Source organism: Narcine bancroftii, chromosome 3 (genome assembly GCF_036971445.1).
Source record: "Narcine bancroftii isolate sNarBan1 chromosome 3, sNarBan1.hap1, whole genome shotgun sequence".
Classification (NCBI taxonomy): domain Eukaryota; kingdom Metazoa; phylum Chordata; class Chondrichthyes; order Torpediniformes; family Narcinidae; genus Narcine; species Narcine bancroftii.
In genome coordinates this window covers 326,903,527-326,930,299 of record NC_091471.1, presented here as the reverse complement: position 1 = coordinate 326,930,299, position 26,773 = coordinate 326,903,527, and the positions used below count along the sequence as shown (strand labels likewise).

Sequence of the window (26,773 nt, the reverse complement as noted above, 5' to 3'; positions counted from 1 at the left end):
AGAGGTTCTACCCTGGAGCCTTCACAATGACACAATCACAAAGAAGGCCCGTCAGCCTCTATACTTTGTGAGGTGCCTAAGGAGATTCGGTCCATCACCAAATAAAGGTTCCATGATTGGAATATAATACTACATTCAGAATGTAACAAACATGAAATTCTTCAACCTTTCTTCACTGTAAGGAAGACAGAGAGTCACCAATTGGTTCAGGGGCCCTCGTACACTTGTAAACTCCTACAGGTAGACCGTGGAGAACATTCTGGCCGGTTGTATCCCTGCCTGGTCAGGGGTGCAAACTCTCAGGACAACAATAAACTCCAGAGGGATGTTCACTCAACCTGTGACATCACAGGTGCCAGACTTCATTCCATGAGGCGGTGTCTTAAAAAAGCAGCCTCTATCCTCAAAGACCCCAACGCCCAAGGCGATACCCTCTTCACTCTGCTACCATCGGGGAAAAGGTCCAGAAGCATGAAAATGAGCACAAGGACGACTTCTTCCCCCTCACCATCAGATTCCTGAATGGACGATGACCCAACGGAGCTACCTTACCTTTAATTATTTTGCTCTGATTTATTTATTTAAGTAGAGTATTCAGTGCAAACTCCGGGAGATCCAAAATGAGTGGTGGACTAGCCTCGCCAAACGAACTCAGCTCAGCGCGGACATTGGCGACTTCAGGGGTTTTTACGAGGCTCCAAAGGCTGTGTACGGCCCCTCACCCCGTCCAAAGCCCGCTGCGCAGCTCAGACGGCAAAGTCCTTCTCAGTGACAAGATCTCCACCCTCAACCGATGGTCAGAACACTTCCAATCTCTTTTCAGTGCCAACCGCTCAGTCCAAGATTCTGCCCTGCTCCAGCTCCCTCAACAGCCCCTAAGGCTAGAGCTGGATGAGGTCCTCACCTGGGAAGAGACATATAAGGCAATTGAACAACTGAAAAGTGGAAAAGCAGCAGATATGGATGGAATCCCCCCCAGAGGTCTGGAAGGCTGGCGGCAAAACTCTACATGCCAAACTGCATGAGTTTTTCAAGCTTTGTTGGGACCAAGGAAAACTGCCACAGGACCTTCGTGATGCCATCATCATCACCCTGTACAAAAACAAAGGCGAGAAATCAGACTGCTCAAACTACAGGGGAATCACGTTGCTCTCCATTGCAGGCAAAATCTTCGCTAGGATTCTCCTAAATAGAGTAATACCCAGTGCGGCTTTCGCGCAAACAGAGGAACTACTGACATGGTCTTTGCCCTCAGACAGCTCCAAGAAAAGTGCAGAGAACAAAAAGGACTCTACATCACCTTTGTTGACCTCACCAAAGCCTTTGACACTGTGAGCAGGAAAGGGCTTTGGCAAATACTAGAGCGCCTCAGATGTCCCCCAAAGTTCCTCAACATGGTTATCCAACTGCTCGAAAACGAACAAGGTCGGGTCAGATACAGCAATGAGCTCTCCGAACCCTTCTCCATAAACAATGGCGTGAAGCAAGGCTGCGTTCTCTCACCAACCCTCTTTTTAATCTTCTTCAGCATGATGCTGAAACAAGCCATGAAAGACCCCAACAATGAAGACGCTGTTTACATCCGGTACCGCACGGATGGCAGTCTCTTCAATCTGAGGTGCCTGAAAGCTCACACCAAGACACAAGAGCAACTTATCCGTGAACTACTCTTTGCAGACGATGCCGCTTTAGTTGCCCATTCAGAGCCAGCTCTTCAGTGCTTGACGTCCAGTTTTGCGGAAACTGGCAAAATGTTTGGCCTGGAAGTCAGCCTGAAGAAAACTGAGGTCCTCCATCAGCCAGCTCCCCATCATGACTACCAGCCCCCCCACATCTCCATCGGGCACACAAAACTCAAAACGGTCAACCAGTTTACCTATCTCGACTGCACTATTTCATTGGATGCAAGGATCGACAACAAGATAGACAACAGACTCGCCAAGGCAAATAGCGCTTTTGGAAGACTACACAAAAGAGTCTGGAAAAATAACCAACTGAAAAACCGCACAAAGATAAGCGTATACAGAGCCGTTGTCATACCCACACTCCTGTTCGGCTCTGAATCATGGGACCTATACCGGCATCACCTACGGCTCCTAGAACGCTTCCACCAGCGTTGTCTCCGCTCTATCCTCAACATTCATTGGAGCGACTTCATCCCTAACGTCGAAGTACTCGAGATGGCAGAGGCCGACAGCATCGAATCCACGGTGTTGAAGATCCAACTGCACTGGGTAGGTCACGTCTCCAGAATGGAGGACCATCGCCTCCCCAAGATCGTGTTATATGGCGAGCTCTCCACTGGCCATCGTGTCAGAGGTGCACCAAAGAAGAGGTACAAGGATTGCCTAAAGAAATCTCTTGGTGCCTGCCACATTGACCACCGCCAGTGGGTTGATATCGCCTAAAACCGTACATCTTAGTGCCTCACAGTTCGGCGGGCAGCAACCTCCTTTGAAGAAGACCGCAGAGCCCACCTCACTGACAAAAGACAAAGGAGGAAAAACCCAACACCCAACCCCAACCAACCAATTTTCCCCTGCAACCGCTGCAACCGTGTCTGCCTGTCCCGCATTGGACTTGTCAGCCACAAACGAGCCTGCAGCTGACGTGGACATTTACCCCTCCATAAATCTTCATCCGCGAAGCCAAGCCAAAGAAGAAGAAAGAAGAAGAAAAAGAATTTATAGCAATTTCTGCTCCTGTAATTCTGACACAAAACAACAAATTCTGAGGAACGTTCATGGCAATAAATTCAGATTCCGACCTTGGTGAGGCTATACAATTGTAGGGGCAGGTGGGGAGTGTGCAGGGTGGATACCACCTCCTTAGAGCACTGCTATCCACCCACAACCCCTCCACCCCAACACCCTCCACCATGGATGGCCCTGGTACCTGCTCCAGTGCAGCTAAACCTGTGCGGAGGGCATCGTTCTCGGACAGGAAGCTCTCCACCTGCTCCTGACACTCTGCACTTTGGCACTCGACCTTGCCAGACACAAGGTCAGGGAGCACGGCACGCCAGCAGAGGTGGGGGGAAGAGGGGAAGGGAGAGAAAGAGGGGAAGGGAGAGAAAGAGGGGAAGGGAGAGAATGAGGGGAAGGGAGAGAATGAGGGGAAGGGAGAGAATGAGGGGGAGAAAGAGGGGCGAGAAAGAGGGGGAGAGAGAAAGAGGGGGAGAGAAAGAAGGGGAGAGAAAGAGGGGGAGAGAAAGAGGGGGAGAGAAAGAGGGGGAGAGAAAGAGGGGGAGAGAAAGAGGGGGAGAGAAAGAGGGGGAGAGAAAGAGGGGAAGAGGGGGGAGAGATAAAGGGGGGTGAGAGAAAGGGGGGGAGAGAAAGGGGGGGAGAGAAAGGGGGGGAGAGAAAGGGGGGGAGAGAAAGGGGGGGAGAGAAAGGGGGGAGAGAAAGGAGGGGAGAGAAAGGAGAGAAAGGGGGGAAAGGGGGGAGAGAAAGGGGGGAGAGAAAGAGGGGGAGAGAAAGGGGGGGAGAGAAAGGGGGGGAGAGAAAGGGGGGGAGAGAAAGGGGGGGAGAGAAAGGGGGGGAGAGAAAGGGGGGGAGAGAAAGGGGGGGAGAGAAAGGGGGGTGAGAGAAAGGGGGGTGCGAGAAAGAGGGGGCGAGAAAGGGGGGGCGAGAAAGGGGGGGCGAGAAAGGGGGGGGGCGAGAAAGGGGGGGCGAGAAAGGGGGGGCGAGAAAGGGGGGGCGAGAAAGGGGGGGCGAGAAAGGGGGGGGCGAGAAAGGGGGGGCGAGAAAGGGGGGGAGAGAAAGGGGGGGAGAGAAAGGGGGGGAGAGAAAGGGGGGGAGAGAAAGGGGGGGAGAGAAAGGGGGGGAGAGAAAGGGGGGGAGAGAAAGGGGGGGAGAGAAAGGGGGGGAGAGAAAGGGGGGGAGAGAAAGGGGGGGAGAGAAAGGGGGGGAGAGAAAGGGGGGAGAGAAAGGGGGGAGAGAAAGGGGGGAGAGAAAGGGGGGAGAGAAAGGGGGGAGAGAAAGGGGGGAGAGAAAGGGGGGAGAGAAAGGGGGGAGAGAAAGGGGGGAGAGAAAGGGGGGAGAGAAAGGGGGGAGAGAAAGGGGGGAGAGAAAGGGGGGAGAGAAAGGGGGGGAGAGAAAGGGGGGAGAGAAAGGGGGGAGAGAAAGGGGGGAGAGAAAGGGGGGAGAGAAAGGGGGGAGAGAAAGGGGGGAGAGAAAGGGGGGAGAGAAAGGGGGAGAGAAAGGGGGAGAGAAAGGGGGGAGAGAAAGGGGGGAGAGAAAGGGGGGAGAGAAAGGGGGGAGAGAAAGGGGGGAGAGAAAGGGGGGAGAGAAAGGGGGGAGAGAAAGGGGGGTGAGAGAAAGGGGGGTGAGAGAAAGGGGGGCGAGAAAGGGGGGGGGCGAGAAAGGGGGGGCGAGAAAGGGGGGCGAGAAAGGGGGGGAGAGAAAGGGGGGGGAGAGAAAGGGGGGTGAGAGAAAGGGGGGCGAGAAAGGGGGGCGAGAAAGGGGGGGCGAGAAAGGGGGGGCGAGAAAGGGGGGGCGAGAAAGGGGGGGAGAGAAAGGGGGGGAGAGAAAGGGGGGGAGAGAAAGGGGGGGAGAGAAAGGGGGGGAGAGAAAGGGGGGGAGAGAAAGGGGGGGAGAGAAAGGGGGGGAGAGAAAGGGGGGAGAGAAAGGGGGGGGGAGAAAAAGGGGGGGGAGAAAAAGGGGGGGAGAAAAAGGGGGGGAGAAAAAGGGGGGGAGAAAAAGGGGGGGAGAAAAAGGGGGGGAGAAAAAGGGGGGGAGAAAAAGGGGGGGAGAAAAAGTGGGGGAGAAAAAGGGGGGGAGAAAAAGGGGGGGAGAAAAAGGGGGGGAGAAAAAGGGGGGGAGAAAAAGGGGGGGAGAAAAAGGGGGAGAAAAAGGGGGGGAGAAAAAGGGGGGGAGAAAAAGGGGGGGAGAAAAAGGGGGGAGAAAAAGGGGGGGAGAAAAAGGGGGGGAGAAAAAGGGGGGAGAGAAAGGTGGGGAGAGAAAGGTGGGGAGAGAAAGGTGGGGAGAGAAAGGTGGGGAGAGAAAGGTGGGGAGAGAAAGGTGGGGAGAGAAAGGTGGGGAGAGAAAGGTGGGGAGAGAAAGGTGGGGAGAGAAAGGTGGGGAGAGAAAGGTGGGGAGAGAAAGGTGGGGAGAGAAAGGTGGGGAGAGAAAGGTGGGGAGAGAAAGTTGGGGAGAGAAAGGGGGGGGGGTGAGAAAGAGGGAGGTAGAAGTGAAAGATAATCTATTAAAACAGCCAAATTAGTATAGTCACAAAACTAGGAAAGGGGTGGGGATGCAGACATAGAGAGAAGGAGGGGTGGGGACGCAGACATTGAGAGAGGGAGGGGTGGGGACGCAGACATTGAGATGGAGGGGTGAGGACGCAGACTTAGAGAGAGGAAGTGGTGTGGATGCAGAGTCGGAGGGGGTTGTCGGGCGCAGAAACTGAGTGAGGGAGGGAGGAAGGGGTGAGGATACTTGGCTTGGGAGAGAAGGTGTGAACTCACGACAGAGAGAGGGCAGGAGCTCAGGAGAGAGGGCTGAATACACATAAATACTGGAGGAACTCAGCAGGGTTTGCCGCATATTCTGTCCCACCGTTCACACCTCAATGCGTTTTCCCACGTGCCATAATACCAAATCTATCTTCCGTCAACTACTTTGCCCTTCATGACTCTACATGCCCCCGTGAAGCTTTAAACCATCCACCTCCTGGACACCTTGTTCCAGTCTTCTGCCTGCTCTGGGCCTTGATATTTACAACTACTGCTGAGACATCATCTGTCTCGACCTCACCACTACCCCTCACTCATTCCAATCTCACCCTCTCGGAATGACCACCCACCCCCTCCAACTCTCTCTCTGCACTAACCCCACCCTCTCCATTAAACCCTCAGATAAGGCCGGGTGCTGTTGTGGTCTGAACTGCAACTCTGACAGAGTGAAAAACAAAAGTCTGCAGACACTGTGATTGTAGCAAAAACACAGTAAATGCTGGAGGAGCTCAGCCGGTCTCACAGCGTCCACAGGAGGTTACGGTATATAACTGATATTTCATCAAGGAATGAGAAAAAGCAGGCAGGCATCGGAATTAGAAGAAATGGCAGGTAGAGGAGTCCAGACCAACAGTGTTAATTGGATATAGATAGGAGGAAAGGAGAGAGGACATCTCCTCTCACTTACCCCTTCAAATGGACTCCACCAAAACTCATCAAACAACCATCTCTGATCTCATTACTTGTGGTCATCTCCCTTCCACTGCCTCCAAACTTGTGGTTTCCCAAACCCGCACTGCCCAGGCCTACCCCAAACTCCGGTTGACAGCAGTGAGACCTGCTGAATTCCTCTAGCATTTTTTACTGCAATCTTGGCATCTACAGACTTTCAGGTTTCACTCTCGGGAGGGAAGGGGAGAGGAGACGCAGAGCAGGAGGGAAGAGATGGATGCAGGGCATGAGAGGAAGTGATTGCAGTCAAAATACAGAAATGCTGGAGGACCTCATCAGGCCCTGCAGTGTCCACAGGAGGTGAAGTAGAAACCAACGAAGTACTGGGGTCCACAGGAGTGAAGGGGAATGATGGCTGGTGGTGGGGAGTAAAGGGGAATGATGGCTGGTGGTGGGGAGTGAAGGGGAATGGGCTAGTGGTGGGGAGTGAAGGGTGGCAATGGCTGGTGGTGGGGAGTGAAGGGGGCAATGGCTGGTGGTGGGGAGTGAAGGGGGCAATGGCTAGTGGTAGGGACAGGGGGCAATGGCTGGTGGTAGGGACAGGGGGCAATGGCTGGTGGTAGGGACAGGGGGCAATGGCTGGTGGTAGGGACAGGGGACAATGGCTGGTGGTAGGAACAGGGGGCAATGGCTGGTGGTAGGGACAGGGGGGCAATGGCTGGTGGTAGGGACAGGGGGGCAATGGCTGGTGGTAGGGACAGGGGGGCAATGGCTGGTGGTAGGGACAGGGGGGCAATGGCTGGTGGTAGGGACAGGGGGGCAATGGCTGGTGGTAGGGACAGGGGGGCAATGGCTGGTGGTAGGGACAGGGGGGCAATGGCTGGTGGTAGGGACAGGGGGGCAATGGCTGGTGGTAGGGACAGGGGGGCAATGGCTGGTGGTAGGGACAGGGGGGCAATGGCTGGTGGTAGGGACAGGGGGCAATGGCTGGTGGTAGGGACAGGGGGCAATGGCTGGTGGTAGGGACAGGGGGGCAATGGCTGGTGGTAGGGATGGGGGTAATGGCTGGTGGTAGGGACAGGGGGGCAATGGCTGGTGGTAGGGACAGGGGGGCAATGGCTGGTGGTAGGGACAGGGGGGCAATGGCTGGTGGTAGGGACAGGGTAATGGCTGGTGGTAGGGACAGGGGGGCAATGGCTGGTGGTAGGGACAGGGGGGCAATGGCTGGTGGTAGGGACGGGGTAATGGCTGGTGGTAGGGACAGGGGGGCAATGGCTGGTGGTAGGGACAGGGGGGCAATGGCTGGTGGTAGGGACAGGGGGCAATGGCTGGTGGTAGGGACAGGGGGGCAATGGCTGGTGGTAGGGACAGGGGGGGCAATGGCTGGTGGTGGGGATGGGGTATATTGGGGAAAACTCTAGTCTATCCCACCGTGACTGAAGGGCAAACATCCCATTGTGGAATAGGTTGGTACACCCTTCCTGTTCACTCTCAAGTTCACACTCCCTGCAGACCACACCCTTTCCCAGTCACTCCCCTGGACCCCCACCCCTTCCCATTTGCTCTCTGCGGACCCCACCACTTTCCGTTCCCTCTTGCAGACCCCACCCCTTCCCTCCCCGCGGACCCCATCCCATCCCTCCCTGCGGACCCTACCCCTTTGCTCCCTGTGGAATTTTTGATCACTCCCACCCTCCGCACCCTCAACGGACCTCACCCCTTCCCACGAATCCATCCCCGTACTCACAACAGGAAGACAGAAGTTGGTGGCAGAATGAAAGAAGGGGGGGGGGGGGATTGGAATTTGACAGTGCAGCCCCCGACAAACCCCTTCTCCACCTACCTGATCTCGGAGCCCCTGCACCACAGCCTCATGTTCCACCTGCAACTTCTGGACGTACTCCTTCAGCTCCAACAGGTTCTACACCAGGTGACAAGAAAGGTCCATGGGATTTTTAAAAAATAAAACGCTCGGGTCACTACGAATCCAGGAATGGATTGTCTCCCAACACCTTGACATTCAATTCCAGAGACCCACTTCATCACCACTGAGCAATCTGCTGCAACAGTGGGATAGCACAACCATGATAACAATCTCTTGGGTCAGAGGCTGAGAATCCTGCAGTGAGTGAATGTCTTATCTGCGCCTCACATCAGACACAATGTTGCAACTCTACAAATGCCTGGTGAGACCCCACTTGGAATAAGGTTCTGGTCGCCTATTTACAGGAAGGCAGTGGAAGCTGTGGAGGAGATTCACCAGGACGTTGCCTAGATTGGAGAGTGTGTCTTATTAGGCAAGGTTAGCAAAGCTAGGGGCGGGGGGTTCTTTACTTTGGAAAAGAGAGGTAATTTAAGAGGTCACAAAATTCTAAAAGGTGGACAGCCAGTCTTTTCTCCCCAGGGCAGGAGTCAGCAAACACCAGAGGACATCTGTACAAGGTGAAGGGAGGAAAGTTTAGGATAAGTGTTTTATTTAAACACAGAGTGGTAGGTGCCTGGAATGCAATGGGGTGGTGGTGGGGACAGGAACGTGGATGTGAGAAAAATAGAAGGTAAACGGATGTGAGGGAGGGGAGGGCTTATGTGGGTAGGCACAGGGCCTTTCCTGCACTGCAGTGTGGAGAGGACTCTGGTTAATGGCAGGATTCTTCAGTGTGGAGGAACAGAGGGACTTTGAGCATTCAAATCCATACAGCCTTCAAGGTCACCGCGCAGGTTGATAGGATAATTAAGAAGGCCTATGGGACACTGGGATTTATTAGTCAGGGTATTGAGTTCAGGAGTAGAGATCACGTTACAACTCGAAATCTCTGGTGAGTAGTGTTCAGTTCTGGTCGCCTCATTACAGGAAGGATGTGGAAGTTCTGGAAAGGGTGTAGAGGAGATTGACCAGGATGTCACCTGGATTGGGAAACAAGTCCTATGAGGCAAGTTTAGCAGAGCTGGGACTTTTCTCTTTGGAGCATAGGAGGAGAGGAGACTTGATCAGGGTTGACAAGATTCTGAGAGACAGGGTGGACAGCCAGCGCCTGTTTCCCAGGGCAGGATCAGCAAACAACAGAGGACGTCTGTACAAAATGAAGGGAGGGAAGTTTAGGAGAGTCGTCAAGGGTAGTTTTTTTTTTAAAAAAGGGAATGGTGGGCGCCTGGAATGCATCACCGGGAATGGTGGTGGAGGCTGGTACAATGGGGGACTTAAAAAGAGTTTAGATTGTTGAGGTTTGTATGGGTTGGCACATCGAAGGCCAAAGGACCTGTACTGTGCTGGAAGGTTTGACCGGCAAGGATGCTGGAATGGGGGGGCGCAGTCAGAACCTGGGCAAGCAGCTGTGAACATGGAGGCTCCGGAGGACAGAGGCACAGGGACTGGAGGCAGCGGCCTTTGACATTGGGTCGTCTGGGAAGCATGCAATGGTGGGACCAGATGCTGTCTAGCCAGAGATGGAGACTCCCACCACAAAGGGCAGAGCAACTGCCCTGAGGTAGAGGTTCAGGGGGCTTTACCTGACTGGACACCTGCACTTCCTGTTGCAGCCGTTGATTGCGGGTGGTCAGAGACTTCAGCTCCTCTTCCTTTTTCTGTTGGATCTCTTCGATCTTAGTCCTGGAGAGAGAGAGAAAAACATGTAATCACCTCTACTTCCTCAGGAGTTTGCGGAGGTTTGGTATGATGTCAGAAACCCTGGCAAATTTCTACAGATGTGGTGGAAAGTTTGCTGACCGGCTGCATCACGGTCTGATATGGGGACACCAACACCCCGAGCATAAAGCCCTGCAAAAGGTAGTGGACACAGCACAGAACATTACAGGCAAAACCCTCCCCAACGGCAAGAACATTTAGAAGGAACGCTGCTGTCGGAGAGCAGCAGCAATCATCAATGACCCACACCACCCAGCTCATGTTCCGTTCTCACTGCTGCCATCAGGAAAGAGGTCTAGGGGCCACAGGACCTGCGCCACTAGGTTCGGGAACAGCTGCTACCCCTCCACCATCAGACTCAACAAAAAACTCTTAAGGATTCTTATTTGTGCACTTTATTGATAACTAAATATTTTACACAAATACAGGAAAGATGTCAATAAGATAGATAGGGTGCAGAGATTTACTGGGATTTAATTTTTTTTAAATATGTGGAGGAACAGAGGGACTTTTGGCATTCAAATCCATACATCCCTTGTATGTTATTTGAAAGGTGGGGGGAAAACCTACACAGACATGGAAAGAACGTATAAACTCCTCAAAAACAGCACGGGGAAATCGAACCCAAATGATGTTGTGCCATTAACCGTACCAGCAGAAGAAACAGTTAATTGTTTACGTTGCTCTTTTTGGCATTGATATCTTTTATTCTTGAGTTCAGTTATTAATAGGTAGAAATTCTGCCTGGCCAGTAGGAAAAAGAATCTCAGGGTTGTATGTGATGTTGAGTCTCTGTGTATGTGTGGTCGACCATGGGTAGTCACCATGTAGTGGCCTCTCCAAGGCAGAGCTGATATGGAGATCTGGCTATTGTCCATGCAGTAGGGACCCCCCCCCACCCCACGCTAATAACAGGTCCAAAGGAATGACGGCGGTCAATACAGTTTGGTGCCAGCAGCAACACAGGAGTTGCCATGCCGGGGCTGGCAGTCAGCCGCCTTTGGGACTTCGACTCTGGATTTCCCCCCCTCAGGTTTCACTCCCAATGCCTTTCCCCATGAGTGCTTTAGCCACAAGGCTGCAGAGGTTTGAAATCGGGAGTTATCCCCATCTCCTAGATGAGTGAGAACTAAGCCACACGTGAAGGCCAGGAGTTGGAGTTGGTTGTCAAGAGGCTGTTTGAGACACACACACATTTGTGTAGCAGTGGGAGCTCGTCGCCTTCGGCTATGACAACCTGTACTCTGACAATAAACGTGAACCTTGAGGGGACCGGGGAGCTGTTGGGGTGAGCTCACTTCTGACCGGCAGCAAGCTCCAGGTTAAAACGAGGCCGTCTCTTGGAGATGTAGAAGAGAATGGCGAGAACTCCCCTCCGTAGCATCATGACCCGGCTGGGGAGAGCCCCTGCTGTTTTACACCACCCCTCCCCTCCACATCGCAGTGGATGTATTGGGCACTGGTCTCAGAGGGCACGGCTCTGCCACCAGTCAGAATCAGAATTTATCCTCATGAACAAGTCATGAAATTTGTTGTTTTGCGACAGCATCAAAGTGCAAATATAAAAATAACAGTACACAAAAAGTCAGGCAGTGCCTTTGGTTCATTGATCATTCAGGAATCTGATGGTGGCAGGGAAGAAGCTGTCGTGCTCATTTTCAGGCTCCTGGACCTTTTCCCAGAGTAAAGAGGGCATGGCCTCGATGGTGGGGGTCCCTGAGGATAGAGGCTGCTTTTTTTTAAGACACCGCCTCATGTAGATGTCCTCGAACGGAGGCACCTGGGGCCTGTGGTGTCGCGGGCCGAGTGAACAACCCTCTGGAGTTTATTCTTGTACTGAGAGTTGGTGTCTCCATACCAGGCAGTGATTCAACTGGCCAGAATGCTCTCCACTGTCCACCTGTAGAAGTTTATGAGAGTCTTCAGTGATATAGCAAATCTCCTCAGACTCCTCACAAAGTATAGCCGCTGGAGAGCCTTCTTCATGATGGCATCGACATGGAGGGTCCAGGACAGATCCTCAGAGATGTTGACACCCAGGAATTTGAATTTCTGACCCTCTCCACTGCTGAGCCCTTGATGAGGACTGGGTCGTGTTCCCAGATTTACATTTTAAATTTAGACATACAGCGCGGTAACAGGCCACGTGTCCATGCTGCCCAATGTACACCCCGTTAACCTCAACCTCCCCCCCCTCCCCTGGTACGTTTCAAGTGGTGGTAGGAAACTGGAGCCCCCAGAGAAAACCCACGCAGACACAGGGAGCGTACTGACAGTGCAGGATTCAAACCCCAGTACCGATCACCGGCGCTGTAAAGGTGTTGCACTGACCGCTATGCCAACCATGCTGACCTCATGAAGTCCACCATCATCTCCTTGGTTTTGTTGATGTTGAGCGCAAGGTTGTTGGTGTGATACCATTCAACAAGCTGTCTATCTCCCTCCTGTACACTTCCTCATTGCTGGTTGTGAACCGTGGTGTCATCAGCAAATTTGTAGATGGCATTGGAAATGCACCTAGCCACAGTCATGGGTGTAGTGAGCTGAGGAGTGGGCTAAGCACACATCCTCGGGGCGCGCCTGTGTTGATCATCAGTGAGGAGGAGATGTTGTTTCCCATTCGTACTGACTGTGGTCTCCTGATGAGGAACCAAGGGTCCAGTTGCAGAGGCTCAGGGGGAGATGCCACTTCAACAAGATGGGACTTGATGATGGGAGTGTACATCTGAGGATGGGGGTGAACATGTCATCGCACAGCCATCTTACCTGCTGTCGTTGTAGAGGGCCTCCTTCTCGATCTGCAGGTGCAGGAAGCTGAAGGAGGAAGCAGAGCAAATATCAGGGCTAATTTGTGGGTAGGAGAGGAGGGGGTGAGGTCCCAACCCGACTCTCTGTGTCACACACAGAGTGAAGCTCCCTCCACGCTGTTCCAACACACACTTCCCAGGGGTAAGATACAGGTGAAAGCTCCCTCTACATTGTCCCATCACTCTGAGGCTCAGAAACAGGGCAAAGCTCCCTCCACACCATCCCATCTGTGCTAGGGTCAGACAGAGTGAAGCTTCCATCACACTGTCCCATCACGTACACCTGGAGTCGGACACAGAGTGAAGCTCCCTCCATTCTGTCCCATCATACAATCCCAGGGTTGGACACAAGAGCAAAGCTCCCTCCACATTGTCCTGTCTCACACTTCCCGGGATTCAGACACAGAGTGAGGCTCACTCCACACCTTCCAGTCACACACTCCCAGGAGGCGGGGTCCAGACACAGAGCAAAGCTCCCTCTCCACCATCCCGTCACACACTCCTCGGGAATCAGACACAGAGCGAGGACCACTCCACACGACCTATCACACTTTCACACACTGAAACTCCCTTAATATCATCTTGGACACAGCCAAGCGATGCACGTCTTTCCCAGAATAGGCATCAATGAGGGAGGTGGGTGAACGACACAAACACCTGTCCATGTGAGGAAGTGAAAAGGCCATGCTCTTCCAGCTCCAGGCAGGAGGCGTCCAACCCAAGGCCCTCCTGCGGCACGGTGCAGGGTGACCCAACGATTTGGGGCAGGCACTCACCTCTCTTGTTTCTTCTTTAGCTTCTCTGAGAGCTGTACAGAAGAACGAGAAGGAGAGACATTAAAGGAACACCGGGAAACTCCGTCGCTTGGATCGGGCAGGATGTGCGAGGAGGGGAGGGAGGTACCTGTTTGGGTCGTAGGCTTGGAAGCAAGCGGGAGGAGCCCAGAACCCCGTGCCTTACCATAAATTTTTCTGTACTGCAATAGCACAGAACGTGTAATATTACACAAAGTTGCCTTCTGCCTGAGTCGCCATCAGTATAAGAAAAAGAGTCCCTTCAGAGTCACTGAGTGTCCGTGGATTCGCCTCCAGCACTCCTGCACGGATTCCAGTCTGGTTCATCGGCCATCCGAGCTCCAGATCCGAATGTCCGACACAGTCAGGAAGCCTTGATGCCCCTTTGGGGAATTTTCTCGCCCTCGGCACCCTCTCGAATCCCAGTTACATTTAGACCTACAGCGCAGTAACAAGCCCTTCCGGCCCATGAGCCCAATCACACCAAATTGATCTATAACCCCCACTATGTTTTTGAAGGGTGGGAGGAAACTGGAGCTCCAGAGGAAACACACACAGACACGGGGAGAACGTACAAAATGTGGAATTCGGACCCCGATCGCCAGTGCTGTAACAATGTTATGCTCACCGCGGTACAGACCGTACCACCCACGATACCTGGTTCCCATGAGCCAGTCTCCAGCCGCCCGCAGCTTGTGTGGGTCCCATAGCTACTGAGCCCCTTGTGGGTTCACTGCTACGGCCACCATTTGGTGCTGGTCATTTTGCCGCTCATAGATTTCGTTGGTCTGCTGCACCGATCACCTTCCCTGTAAGGTTGTACGTTTGCTTTCCCTTCTCAATGGGGTGGGTGGGGGGGGGATGCTCTACCCTGCGTCAGTCCACTGTTCGCCCAGAGTCCGCAATCCCTCGTGACTGCTACAGACCACAGGCACTGCTATCTTGGTCCCAGACCTCCGCAGTCTCTCAGGATTTAAAATAAAAACCACTGCCGGCTCCTTTTACAGGCCGTTAAATGGCTGTGCAGAGCCGTAGGCATTAGGACCGGGTGCTTGGACCCCGCGGAGCAACACTGTGTCTCCGCTCCACATTCTCTCAGGTCTGCGACACTGCTGCCATTACAGCAGCCTCCAGCAGTGTCACTCCTTACTCGTGACCATCCCAGCATGGGAGTTTCGATAAGTTTCCTCCCCCTACCCATCAGCAGGAGGGGGGTGTGAGATAGTGCCCCCTACCTTGTTGGCTTCCTCCTGGAGTTTGCCGAAGTCACATTGCTTTGATGTCTGTTGGCAAAGAAGAGAAGCAGTGGGATATTTTTTAAAAATCTGAATTGATTTGTCTTTCGTAACATGTACCAAGATAAAGGGATGAGCTTCAATTTGTGAACTATTCCAGTAAGTCAATCAGCACAAATACTGAAAGTAGTTTGATTTAAAATAAAATGTCGAGTATGCGACTGTGCAAGGTAATAGAGAGCTATAATTACACCCAGGCCAGTGGGGAGAGTTCCCTCACATCGGACTTCCAGGCGGGAGAAAGGGAGTTTTCACCTGGACAAACAGGGAGTCTTCCCTCACATCCCTGACTTGTGAATGGAGGAAATGTAGTGAGGTGGATACTGAGATGATGGACTAACCCCACTCAGACAAATGTGGAGGGGCGTGTTCCCTCATCCCCTGATGTGTCAATGATGGAGAGGTAGTGCGGCTGATGGTGACTATGTGGACTAACTCCACCCAGGCAATTGGGAACATTTCCTTAACACCCCTGACATGTAGATGAGGGAATGGTGGTGTGGCAGAAGGAGACTACATGGACTAACTCCACCCGGGAAAATGGGGAGTGCTCCCTTACACCCCTGACCTGCAGATCGGAGAAAGGTAGTGGGGCAGATGGTGACGACATGGACTAACTCTATCTGGATAAGCAGAGAGTGTTCTCTCATACCCCTGACTTCTAGATGAGGTTGTGTGGCAGATGCTGAGAACACTGATTAATTCCAAGCAGACAAATTTAGAACATTCCACATGCCCCTGCTGTGCAGATTGGGGAAGATAGTGAAGTGGATGCTGAGTATGTGGACTACTACTGGCCAACTTCCTTCACATCCCTGACGTGTTGATAGGGGAAGTGTAGTGTGGCAGATGCTGAGAGCATGAACTATCTCTGTCTGGGAAAATGAAGAGTGCTCCTTCACAACTCTACTTGCTGAAGGGAGAAAAAGCCATTGAGATGCCTGGAGAAGAATCACTCGCCATTGGGCCCTGACACCTTGGCCCCCTCTCGCAAACTCATGGTGCCCCATTTCCTGCCCCGACACTCTTACCTCCAGTGCTTGAAGCTGCTCTTTCAGCAGACGCTTCTCCTCCCGCTCCATCTCCCACTTCAGCTCCATCTCTAAAGAGATGCAAGAAAGACAGTTACACATGGGGGTGAGCGCTCAGACAAAAAAAAGAGCTAAAATCCGATCAGAGGGTCCTGCCCCTCCGGCTGATCAGAGGGCCCTGCCCCTCCCTCCGGCCGATCCGATCAGAGGGCCCTGCCCCTCCCTCCGGCCGATCCGATCAGAGGGCCCTGCCCCTCCCTCCGGCCGATCCGATCAGAGGGCCCTGCCCCTCCCTCCGGCCAATCCGATCAGAGGGCCCTGCCCCTCCCTCCGGCCGATCCGATCAGAGGGCCCTGCCCCTCCCTTCGGCCGATCCGATCAGAGGGTCCTGCCCCTCCCTCCGGCCGATCCGATCAGAGGGCCCTGCCCCTCCCTCCGGCCGATCCGATCAGAGGGCCCTGCCCCTCCCTCCGGCCGATCCGATCAGAGGGCCCTGCCCCTACCTCCGGCCGATCCGATCAGAGGGCCCTGCCCCTCCCTCCGGCCGATCCGATCAGAGGGCCCTTCCCCTCCCTCCGGCCGATCCGATCAGAGGGCCCTGCCCCTCCCTCCGGCCGATCCGATCAGAGGGCCCTGCCCTCCCTCCGGCCGATCCGATCAGAGGGCCCTGCCCCTCCCTCCGGCCGATCCGAGCAGAGGGCCCTGCCTCCCCCCGGCCGATCCGAGCAGAGGGCCCTGCCTTCCCCCGGCTGATCCGAGCAGAGGGCCCTGCCTTCCCCCGGCCGATCCGAGCAGAGGGCCCTGCCTCCCCCCGGCCGATCCGAGCAGAGGGCCCTGCCTCCCCCCCGGCCGATCCGAGCAGAGGGCCCTGCCTCCGGCCGATCCGAGCAGAGGGCCCTGCCTCCCTCCCAGCCGATCCGAGCAGAGGGCCCTGCCTCCCCCCGGCCGATCCGAGCAGAGGGCCCTGCTTCCCCCCAGCCGATCTGAGCAGAGGGCCCTGCCTCCCCCGGGCCGATCCAAGCAGAGGGCCCTGCCTCCCCACCCCGGCCGATCCGAGCAGAGGGCCCTGCCTCCTCCTGGTCGATTCAATTCAATGAACCTTGCATCAATGTTGAATTGCACCAATCAGATTAAAACATAGAACATTCCAGTGCAGTCCAGGCCCTTCAGCCCATGATGATGTGCTAACCCATATAAACCACCAATCTATTTCTCCCCTTCCCACCCTACCCCATAACCCTCTATTTTTCTTCCATCCATGAGCATGTCCAATAGTCTTTTAAATGTTCCTAATGTTTCAGCCTCCACCACAATCTCCAGCAAGGTTTCACAGGCACCCACAACTCTGTGTAAAAAAAAAACCCCTAAACATCCCTCCTTTCACTTTGTACAGTCATCCTCAGGTGTTTGCTGATCCTGCCCTGGGAAACAGATGCTGGCTGTCCACCCTATCGATGCCTCTCAGAATCTTGTCGACCTCTATCGAGTCTCTTCTACATTCCAAAGAGAAAAGTCCCAGCTCTGCTAACCTTGCCTCATAAGACACGTTCTCCAATCCAAGCAACATCCCTCTTTACAGCTTCCACATCCTTCTTGTAAACGAGGTGACCAGAACTGAACACAATACTCCTAAATGAGGTCTCACCAGAGATTTGTAGAGTTTTAACATGAGCTCTCTACTTGTGAATTCAACCCCCCAACTAATGAATCCCAGCATCCCATAGGCCTTTTTAACTGTCCTATTAACCGGCTTGGCGACCTTGAGGGAGGTATGGATTTGAACCCCGAGGTCCCTCTGTTCATCCACACTGTTAAGAATCATCCCATTGACTACATATTCTGCCTTCAAGTTTGTCCTTTTCAAAATGCCTCATTCATATTGTATTGGATCCCACCAATCAGAATGAAGGATCTGTCACTGTTGGATCCCAACAACCTACTTCTCTCGTTGAAGAGGAGAAACAGAGCAGATGACCCTTCGGGGAAGGTTACCGTGACGGCGGACCAGCGAGGGGCTCCGCAGCTGAGGGACCTGCACAGGGTTGAGGGCGACTTGCGGTCGGGGGAACTGCACAGGCTGCTGGAGGGAACTGGGTATCGGGGCTGGGATTCAAGAGGGCGCCTGTGGGGAAGAAGGGGCTCCCGGAGGGGCCTCAGGCACTGATCGTGTCAGAGGTTTGGATCTGGAGCTTGGATTGCCGATGGATCGGACAAGAGTCTTTGTGGCTGTGGGAATGCTGGAGGTGAATCCAGGGATACTCAGGGACGCTGAAAGGTCTCTCTTTTGCTTCTCTTTCTCTCAGACTGTTAGGGGCACCGGGAGACACTAATGGTGACTTTTGTAGGCCTTACGCTAGGCATACAGCAGCTTGGTCTAATATTACGTTCTGTACTATTACATGACAATAAAGAAACCTGGTGTACCCAGGCAAGGTTCCCTCGCACATAGGTAGGTGGTACCTACCATTGAGCTCTTTTAGCTTCTCCTCCAGTTTGATGCACTTGGACTCCAGCTAGGAGATAAACACAGAGGCTGAATTAATCGGGAAAGATCAATCACAATCCGTCAGTGAGGGTGGAAATGCAAGAGACACTTGCTTTAACTATTCACACAGAGCTTCTCAGCATGTTCCCCAGGGTAGACTCCCAGGGTACAGCTTGGAAAGTGAAATCCTCTCTATACTATCCCATCACACAAATCCCTGGGGGTCAGAAACAGACCAAAGTTCCCTCTGCACAGTCCCATCACACATTTCCTAGAGTGGTCAGACACAAAGCGAAGCTCCCTCCACACTGTCCCATCACACTCCCTAGGGGTCAGACACAAAGCGAAGCTCCCTCCACACCGCCCCATCACACTCCCTAGGGGGTCAGTCACAAAGCAAAGTTCCTTCCGCACCATCCTGTCACACACTCTTTGTGGGGGGGGGGGGGGGTGTCGGACACAGAATGAGGTAGTGGTTCGATGCAGTCTTGCCCCCCACCCCCCCAACCAGGCCAATCCGCCTTTCCCCACTGTTTCTCTCACCTGCTCCAATCTCTCCAGTGGGGCTCTGCTCAACTCCTGAGTATCTGCCTCACTTTCTGTCGCTTCTTCTGCCCAGCCCCCATCCACCTCCTGCCCTTCCGCCACGGGTGTCTCGCCGCCATTAGCCTCTCGTCCATCGCTGCATCTCCGGACTCGGAGCTCCTGCTCGTAGCGCTGCTGTAGGGCTGAAACCGGCCAACAGACATCATCGCTTTACTCTTCAGCCAAAGGCAGAGCAGTTCAAATTTCTCATCAGAGTACATGCATGACATCACCGTCCTGTCACACACTCCCTAGGGGTTAGACACAAAGCCCTGCGGGCCAGGCAGAATTTCTACTTATCGGTAACTGTAAACTGTACACAAAAAAGATACGTATACAATAAAAAGAATTGTATACAAAGAACGGTTTCTTTGGATGGCACAGTTAGGGCAACGTTGTTACAGCATCAGCAACCTGGGATCGAATCTGGCACTGTCTGGGAGGAGTTTGTACGGTCTCCACGTGTCTGTGTGGGTTTCCTCCCACCATTCAAAACATACAAGGGTTGGAGAAAATGTGACCTCCCTGCCTGTCTGGATTGTGTGTATTGTGGGTTGTCACGTCCTTCCCGTCTGAAACTTATTCAAAGATACATCACCTGTCAGACAAAGTTGGACTCCACCCACCCATTAGTGCACACCTTGCCCTTGACAACTTTAAATCACTCAGGGTCATCATTGGCTAGAAACACAGATTAGCACTGTATATAACACCAACACACAGCACATTCTCTCTCTGCCTCATGGTCCGAGCTCTGGATACTACTCCACACCAGGTCGCAACTGTGGACGTCGCTGGAAGGGTCGCAGGGAAGGTGTACACTACACTGAAGCTGAGCCATAGTACTACAATAGATCAATACTTGCATTAGATCTGCACCCTCGGGAACTGGGAGCTTGTGTAAGAGCCCCTGCTTATAGCGTGTGACCAGGGTCAAATATAGGTTTACCGTTGTTGGAGTCCAAGTGATGACAGAGGTTAGGGTTGTCTGCATCATCACCTGTGTGAGTTAGTAATCGTGTACTGTTTATCCCTCTCCCGTTTGTTTCTCGTGTGTTAATAAAAGTTACGCGTCTTGTGTCCAGACTCGCCTCTCTGTGAGCCCACCAAACCGGATACTCTTCTCAACACAACAAATTGAGGTAGGGTGGGGGTTAACGGGGTGTAATTGAGTGGCATGGCCGGAAGGGCCTGTTACCAAGCTGTAGGTCTAAATATTTTTAAAAATAAAGAAATGGTTTCTTTGGGTACCAGTCAGCGCAACACTGTTATAGTCCCAGCGACCAGGACTGGGCTTCGAATCCCACGCTGTCTGTAAGGAGTTTGTACATTTTCCCCACGTCTGTGTGGGTTTCCTCTGGGTGCTTCGGTTTCCTCCCATGGGTGGAGGGTTTGTAGGTTAATTGGGTGGCATGGGCTTGTGGGCTAGAGGGGCCTGTTACCGTGCTGTACATCAAAATGTAAAAAATTAAGACATATAAACTGTAAATATAGAAATTTTAATAAGAGGACATGGTTAAAGATGAAATGGGTAAAGTGTAGGGGGACCTTCAGAGAGTGGTGGGAATGTGGAAAAATTAAAACGCATAAACTGTAAATATAGAAAATGAATATCCAGTAATAATCAATGTGAAAAGTTAGAGTCCTTAAATGAGTCCCTGATTGAGTTTGTTGCTGAGGAGTCTGATGGTAGAGGGGGAGCAGCTGTTCCAGAAACTGGGGGTGCGAGTCGTATGGCCCCGATACCTCTTTCCTGATGGCAGCAGCAAGAACAGAGCATGTGCTGGGTGGTGTGGATCCTTTATGGTCGCTGTTGCTCTTCGACAGCAACGTTCCCTGTAGATATTCTCGATGGTGGGGAGGGTTTTGCCTGTGATATCCTCCACTACCTTTTGAAGGGCTTTACACGCAGGGGATATTGGTGTCTCCCGTACAAGACTATGATACAGCTGGTCAATGTACATTCCACTGCATCTCTGTATAAATTTTCTGATGTTTCCCACGTCACACTGAACCTCCGCAAACTCCTGAGGAAGTAGAGGCGCCGACAGGCTTTATTCATAATGACATTCGTGGGTCAGTTACAGATATGAGGACAGAAATGGCAGGCAGAATTTAATGCAGACAAGTGTGAGGTGTTATTTTTCTGGGGGAGGGGTTGTCAAATGCATGGGAAAGAGTATACAGTGAGTGGCAGACAGTCAGGGACAGTTATGTCCAGAGGGATCTTGGATGCCAGTGCATAGCACTGTGAAACAGAGAGGATCACTAGAGTCTCCCCCTACCTATCATCTACAACGATCGTTGTCTGAAGAAGGTGTGCAAAATTATTGAGGATCCCTTCCACTCTGGACACAGCTGCTCCCATCGGGGAAGAGATACAGGAGAATCAGAGCCAGCACCACCAGGCTGAAGAACAGCTTCTTCCCATGGGCAGTGAGAATGTATTGGGAGTATCTTCCTATGGGCAGTGAGAATGTATTGGGAGTACAGGAGTTGGGATGTTATGAAGTTGGGTAAGACATTAGTGAGGCCAAATTTTGAGCATTGTGTGCAGTTCTGGTCGCCAAACTGGTCGTGAAACAGGTAGACAAGGTGGAAAAGTTTGTGTTTTACACTTGAGAAAAGATGTACTTGCTTTGGAGGTGGTGCAGAGGAGGTTCACCAGGTTGATTCCAAAGATTTGGGGGTCTATGAGGAAAAATTGAGTCGTCTGGGATTGGACTCACTAGAATTTAGATGAATGAGATGGGATCTGATAGAAATGTATAAAATTATAAGAGACATTGATAAGATAGAGGCAGGTAGGTTGTTCCCATGGGTGGGGGAAACCAGAACTAGGTAAGACCAGAATTAGGGGACATAGCCTCAAGATCTAGAGTAGTAGATTTAGGACGGAGATGCTTTTCCCAGAGGATGGGGAATCTTTGGAATTCGCTGAAGCAGTGGAGGCGACCTCAGTGAATTTATTTAAAATAAGGTTTGATAGATTTTTTACATTGCTAGAGAATTAAGGGACATTGGGTGGGGTAGGGCAGGGGGTGGAGAAAGGCAGGTCGGTGGAAATGAGCCTATCATCAGACCAGCCATGATCACATTGAATGACGGAGCAGGCTTGACTGGCTGGATGGCCAACTCCTGCTCCTATTTCAGACGTTCTTGCCTTCATCAGTCAGCACATGGAAGGAAGTCATGCCAGAACCATAGAACAATTACAGCACAGAAGCAGAACCCTTCAGCCCCTCTAGTCTGTACCAAATCACTTTTCTTGCGTAGACCCACTGACCTGCACCCAGTCCATAGCCCTCCATACCTTTCCCATCCATATTCCTGTTGAAATTTCCCTTAAATGTTAAAATTGAGCCCACATTCTCCACTTCAGCTGGAAGCTTTTTCCACATTCCCACCACTCTCTGAAGGTTCCCCCTACACTTTACCCATTTCATCTTTAACCCATGTCCTCTTATTAAAATTTCACTGACCCTCAGTGGGAAAAGCCGACCTTCACTTACTCTAGCTGTCCCCTTCATAATTTTAAACACCTTGATCAAAACTCCTCTCATTCTTCTACACTCAAAGGATAAAGTCCTAACCTGTTTAACCTTTCCTTGTAACTCAGTCTCTGAAGTCCAGGTAATGTTATTTGCAGTCTCCCTATCTTATTGATACCCTTCCTGTAGTTCGGTGACAAAAACTGCACAAAATACTCCAAATTTGGCCTCACTGCTGTCTTTAATGTAACATCCCAACTCCTAAACTCAATATTTTGATTTATGAAGGCCAATATGCCAAAAGTTTCTTTACAAGTGTTCCAGCCAGTTAGGCTGCTCTTGGAAGTCTGGTCACCCCCATTGCAGGAGGGACGTGGAACCTTTAGAAAGGGTCCAGAAAGGTGATTACAATGCCAGTGACCCAGGTTCACAGTGGTAAGGAGTTTGTATGTTCTCCCTCGGTGATCACCCCACTGTGACCAGTCCACGTGATATGTAGGTTAACTAGGTGGCACGGGTTCATGGGCCGGAACGGCCTGTTATCGTGCTGCATGTCTAAATTAAATTAAATTTGCAGAATGCACAGTTCGTGGGCACACAGGTTAACCAGATGCTCATTTAATCCTGTACTGATGGTCAGACGTGAAGCCGCAGGGTCCTGTTGCTGAGTGCTCTGTGCAGGCTTTAAACAGTCTGTTAAAGGGGCCAGTGGTGTTTCTTTATTAAAAATCCTGCAACCATGGGGGTCTGGGCCCAAGATGGTGGCACCTGGGCAGCGGACCACAAAGGAATGGAAACTCCAAGGGAGCAGCAGACCAGCGCGGGGCACCAGAAACGGGGAGAAGAAGCTCCGTTGAGAAGGAGAAGCAGAGGAGATGACCCTGCAGGACAGCGACCACGGCAGCGAACCAGCAAGGGGCTCGGTGGCTGAGGGATCCACACAGTTTGCAGGTGACTTGTAGTTGAAGGAATCACGCAGGCTGCTGGAGAATGGCCCATGGGAACCGGGTATCAGAGCTGAGATTCAAGAGGATGCTGAGGGCAAGAATGGCTCCCAAAGGGGGCTCAGGAGCTGACGGCTTCCTGACTGTGTTGGAGGTTGGATCTGGAGCTCAGGTTGCCGGATGGATAGAACAGGAGTCCATGAGGCTGCGGGAGCACTGGAGGTGAATCCATGGACACTCAAAGTGTCTCTGAAGGGACTCTCTTTTGCTTCCCTTTCTCCTATTGTTATGGGCACCAGGAAATGCTCATGGCAACTCTGTTTGCCTTACGGCAGGGAAATGATTAAGTATATCATGGATATTACACTTTTATTGGGCCAGTTGCTGCAGAGAAATGGATAGGAGGTCAATCCACAAGAGTATGAGAGTGGCAGAAAGGATCACTGGAGTCTCCCCCACCCTCATTGACGTGGTCTACTGGGATCATTGTCTAAAGAGGGTGCGCAAAATCATCGAGGACCCCTTCCATCCCACACGCATCTTTCAGCTGCTCCTGTCAGGGAAGAGATGCGGGAGTATCAAAGCCAGCACCACCAGGCTGAGGAACAGCTTCTTCCCATGGGCAGTGAGAACATATTGGGAGTACAGGAGTTGGGATGTTATGGTGAAGTTGTATGAGACATTGGAGAGACCAACTTTGGAGTATTGTGTGCAGTTCTGGTCGCCAAACGACAGGAAGGATATAAAATCAAAATAGTGCAGAAGATTTTCTAGGATGTTTCCAGGTCTTCAGGAGGTGAGTTACAGGGAAAGGTTAAACAGGTTAGGACTTTATTCCTTGGAGTGAAGAAGAATGAGGGGAGATTTAAGATTTTACAAGATAATGAGGGGGATAGACATAATAAATGCAAGTATGCTCTTTCCACTTAGATTAGGAGAGATAAAAACAATAGGAGATGCAAGGGGAATGATTTAGGGGGAAGTTCTTCACTCAGAGAGTGGAAAGATCTACCATCTGACATGGTAAATGCAGGCTCATTCTCAAGTTTTAAAAATAAAGTGGATAGATACATGGATGGGAGGGGTCTGGAGGGTTATGGAATGGGCTGAATGGCCTGTTTTCTGTGCTGTAGTGTTCTAATGTTGAACTGCACACACCAACCATCCAAAACTCTCACATTCACGAAACTAAAATTTGTTTGTTTAATTTTTTTGTCCTGTATAGATATATATATATATATATATATATATATATACGGTTTGTCTGAATGTGTTGTGTGTCTGCATGTTTTGCCCCAAAGACCGGAGAATGCTGTTTAGATAGGTTGTATTTTACAATCAGATGACAATAAATTTGACTTTGAGAACAGCCTAGATGTTGGCCAAGAGCCACTTGCTTTGGGAAGCAGCTGCTGGACAGGGGTGGGCAAGCCCAAGAGCTGGAACATTACCTGCCAGGTTTCGCTGCAGCGCCGTGTTCTCTGCCTGAAGCCTCAGCAGCTCACCATCCACATGGCCAATTGCCGAGCTGGAGTCAGAGGCAGGAGCCCCCTCATTCATCCGTTTGTTCTCTGCTTCCAGCTCCTCGATCTGCGAGTAGAGCTGCAAGCAACAGGAAATGCTACATTAGACAGAGGCCGGAAACGCACTGCACCAGTGTATGGAGACTCCACTCCCCTTCTCTCGGGTGTTAGGTGCAGAGTGAAGCTCCATCTGCACCGTCCCATCACTCACTCCCGGGGTCAGACAGAGTGAAGCTCCCTCCACACCATCTCATCATACAATCCAAGAGGAGAGACACAAACTGACCCTCCCACCGCACTGTCCCATTGCACACTACCGGGGTCAGGCATAGGGTGAAGCTCCCTCTGCGCCATCCCATCACACATTCCCAGGGTGCAACTCTCTCTACACTGTCCCAGGGTCAGATGTAGAGCGAAGGTCCCTCTACACCATCCTGTCATACATGCCTGGCGTCAGGAGCAATAAAGCTCCCTCTTCACTGCTCCCGTTGAGTGCGACTGTGCGTTGACATTTTGTCTGGTCCATGCTTAGGAAGGGTTTGGATGGACCGAACACAAAGGGGACAGGTCTCTACTTCCCTACTGCCGCAAAGCCTCCGAGAGCTCAGGCAGGAAGGAGGATCCTGCAGGCGCAATGCATGCGCTGGCCAGCCGGGGTACCTTGGAGAGCTCCTTCATGAGAGTGGTGTTTTGCAGGCGAAAGTCGTCCTCCTGGCTGTGTAGCTTGCCCTGAAGCATCTCGTTCTCGCTCAGGAGGGCATCCACTTCCTGAGGGGGGGGAGTGGAGAAACAGGTGGTCAGCAAGGGACCAATTACTGGGTGGGGAGGGTAGTGGGAGTTCATTGATACGAGAACTCTCAATGGCACCAACCCCAAGCCAAACGCAGAACCCCTGCCACCACTCCAGCACAGACATAGCAGGTCTGATTAAAACTAACTTCAAACTAAAAACTGTTGAAAAATTCTAAATATATTTTAAATTTAAAAAGAACATTTAACAGTTTAAAAACTAGTGTTAAAATTAAAATATTAAAAAATAATTAAAATATATTTTAAATATTAAAATGTTTTTAAAAATTAAAATTAAAAAGAATTAGTTTTAAAAATTCAAAGATAAAAATAAAAATGTTTAAAACATTTAATATTTTTAATTAAATAAAATGTTAACATTTTAAAACCTTGACTGTAACAGGCTCTTCCGCCCCATGAGCCCGTGCTGCCCAATCACACCATTAACCTACAACCCTGGGAGAAACCCACGCAGACACGAGTGGGGAGAACATACACACTCCTTAAAGACAGTGTTGGAGTCAAACTCTGGTTCCAATCACCAACATTGTAAAGACATTGCACTAACAGCTACACCAATTGTTTTTAAATATAGTACAAGTTGGATCTCTTTAATCCAGCGACATTGGGACCTGGCCATGCCAGACCACAGAAAATGCCAGAAACGGACCCCTAAGGTAACCCCCGATGCAAGCATATCAAATGTAGAACAAAGCTTAAAACAGGAAATAATACTGTGGGGCGGCATGGATAGCGTTACGCCTTTACAGTGCCAGCATTCGGGCCACGTGCTGGAAGGAATCTGTACTAACGATTGCATATTCAATTTGTGCTGGAGCACAGGAGTTGCCGGATGGCAGAATACCAGATGAGAGAGGGTCAACCTGTATTTACTGATCTATAAGTTAAATCAGTTGATGCTTTCAATTAAGAATCATGATAATAAACTGGATTTTGACGTCCGTCTTGTCCCCCTGACCTCTATAGGTGCACTGTTGAGAGTGATCTCGCTGCATGCACTACCGTGTGGGGCGGGAGCTGCTTTACTCAAGCTGCAAAGAGGCGAGTGAAGTATTCCAGTCCCTTCGACCCTCAAGGTTGTGCTGAACTGTATAATTGACTCAATAAACCAACCCTTCCCTCCCTCTCGCCCATAACCCTCTATTTTTCTTGCATCCATGTGGTCATCTAAGAGTCTCAGATGTCCCCTATTGTACCAGCCTCCACCACCATCCCCGACAAGGGATTCAGGCCCCCAC

General features: G+C 51.7%; 1 protein-coding gene across 3 annotated transcripts in view; it reads right to left on the bottom strand.

The window, feature by feature from the left end:
- gripap1 (GRIP1 associated protein 1) overlaps window positions 1–26,773 on the bottom strand; it is an 88,307-nt gene that overhangs the window by 51,455 nt on the left and 10,079 nt on the right. For 2 of the 3 annotated variants that reach the window (XM_069929109.1, XM_069929111.1), the window contains exons 5-15: window positions 25,386–25,493; window positions 24,654–24,804; window positions 18,726–18,910; window positions 18,162–18,210; window positions 15,698–15,768; window positions 14,607–14,654; window positions 13,354–13,385; window positions 12,537–12,584; window positions 9,635–9,734; window positions 7,971–8,048; window positions 2,896–2,988 (exon numbers count right to left, since the gene is read on the bottom strand). In XM_069929109.1, the coding sequence (XP_069785210.1) occupies window positions 2,896–2,988; window positions 7,971–8,048; window positions 9,635–9,734; window positions 12,537–12,584; window positions 13,354–13,385; window positions 14,607–14,654; window positions 15,698–15,768; window positions 18,162–18,210; window positions 18,726–18,910; window positions 24,654–24,804; window positions 25,386–25,493 (963 nt within the window). The remainder of the gene's footprint in view (window positions 1–2,895; window positions 2,989–7,970; window positions 8,049–9,634; window positions 9,735–12,536; window positions 12,585–13,353; window positions 13,386–14,606; window positions 14,655–15,697; window positions 15,769–18,161; window positions 18,211–18,725; window positions 18,911–24,653; window positions 24,805–25,385; window positions 25,494–26,773) is intronic. The other variant, XM_069929110.1, reaches the window with a different exon arrangement.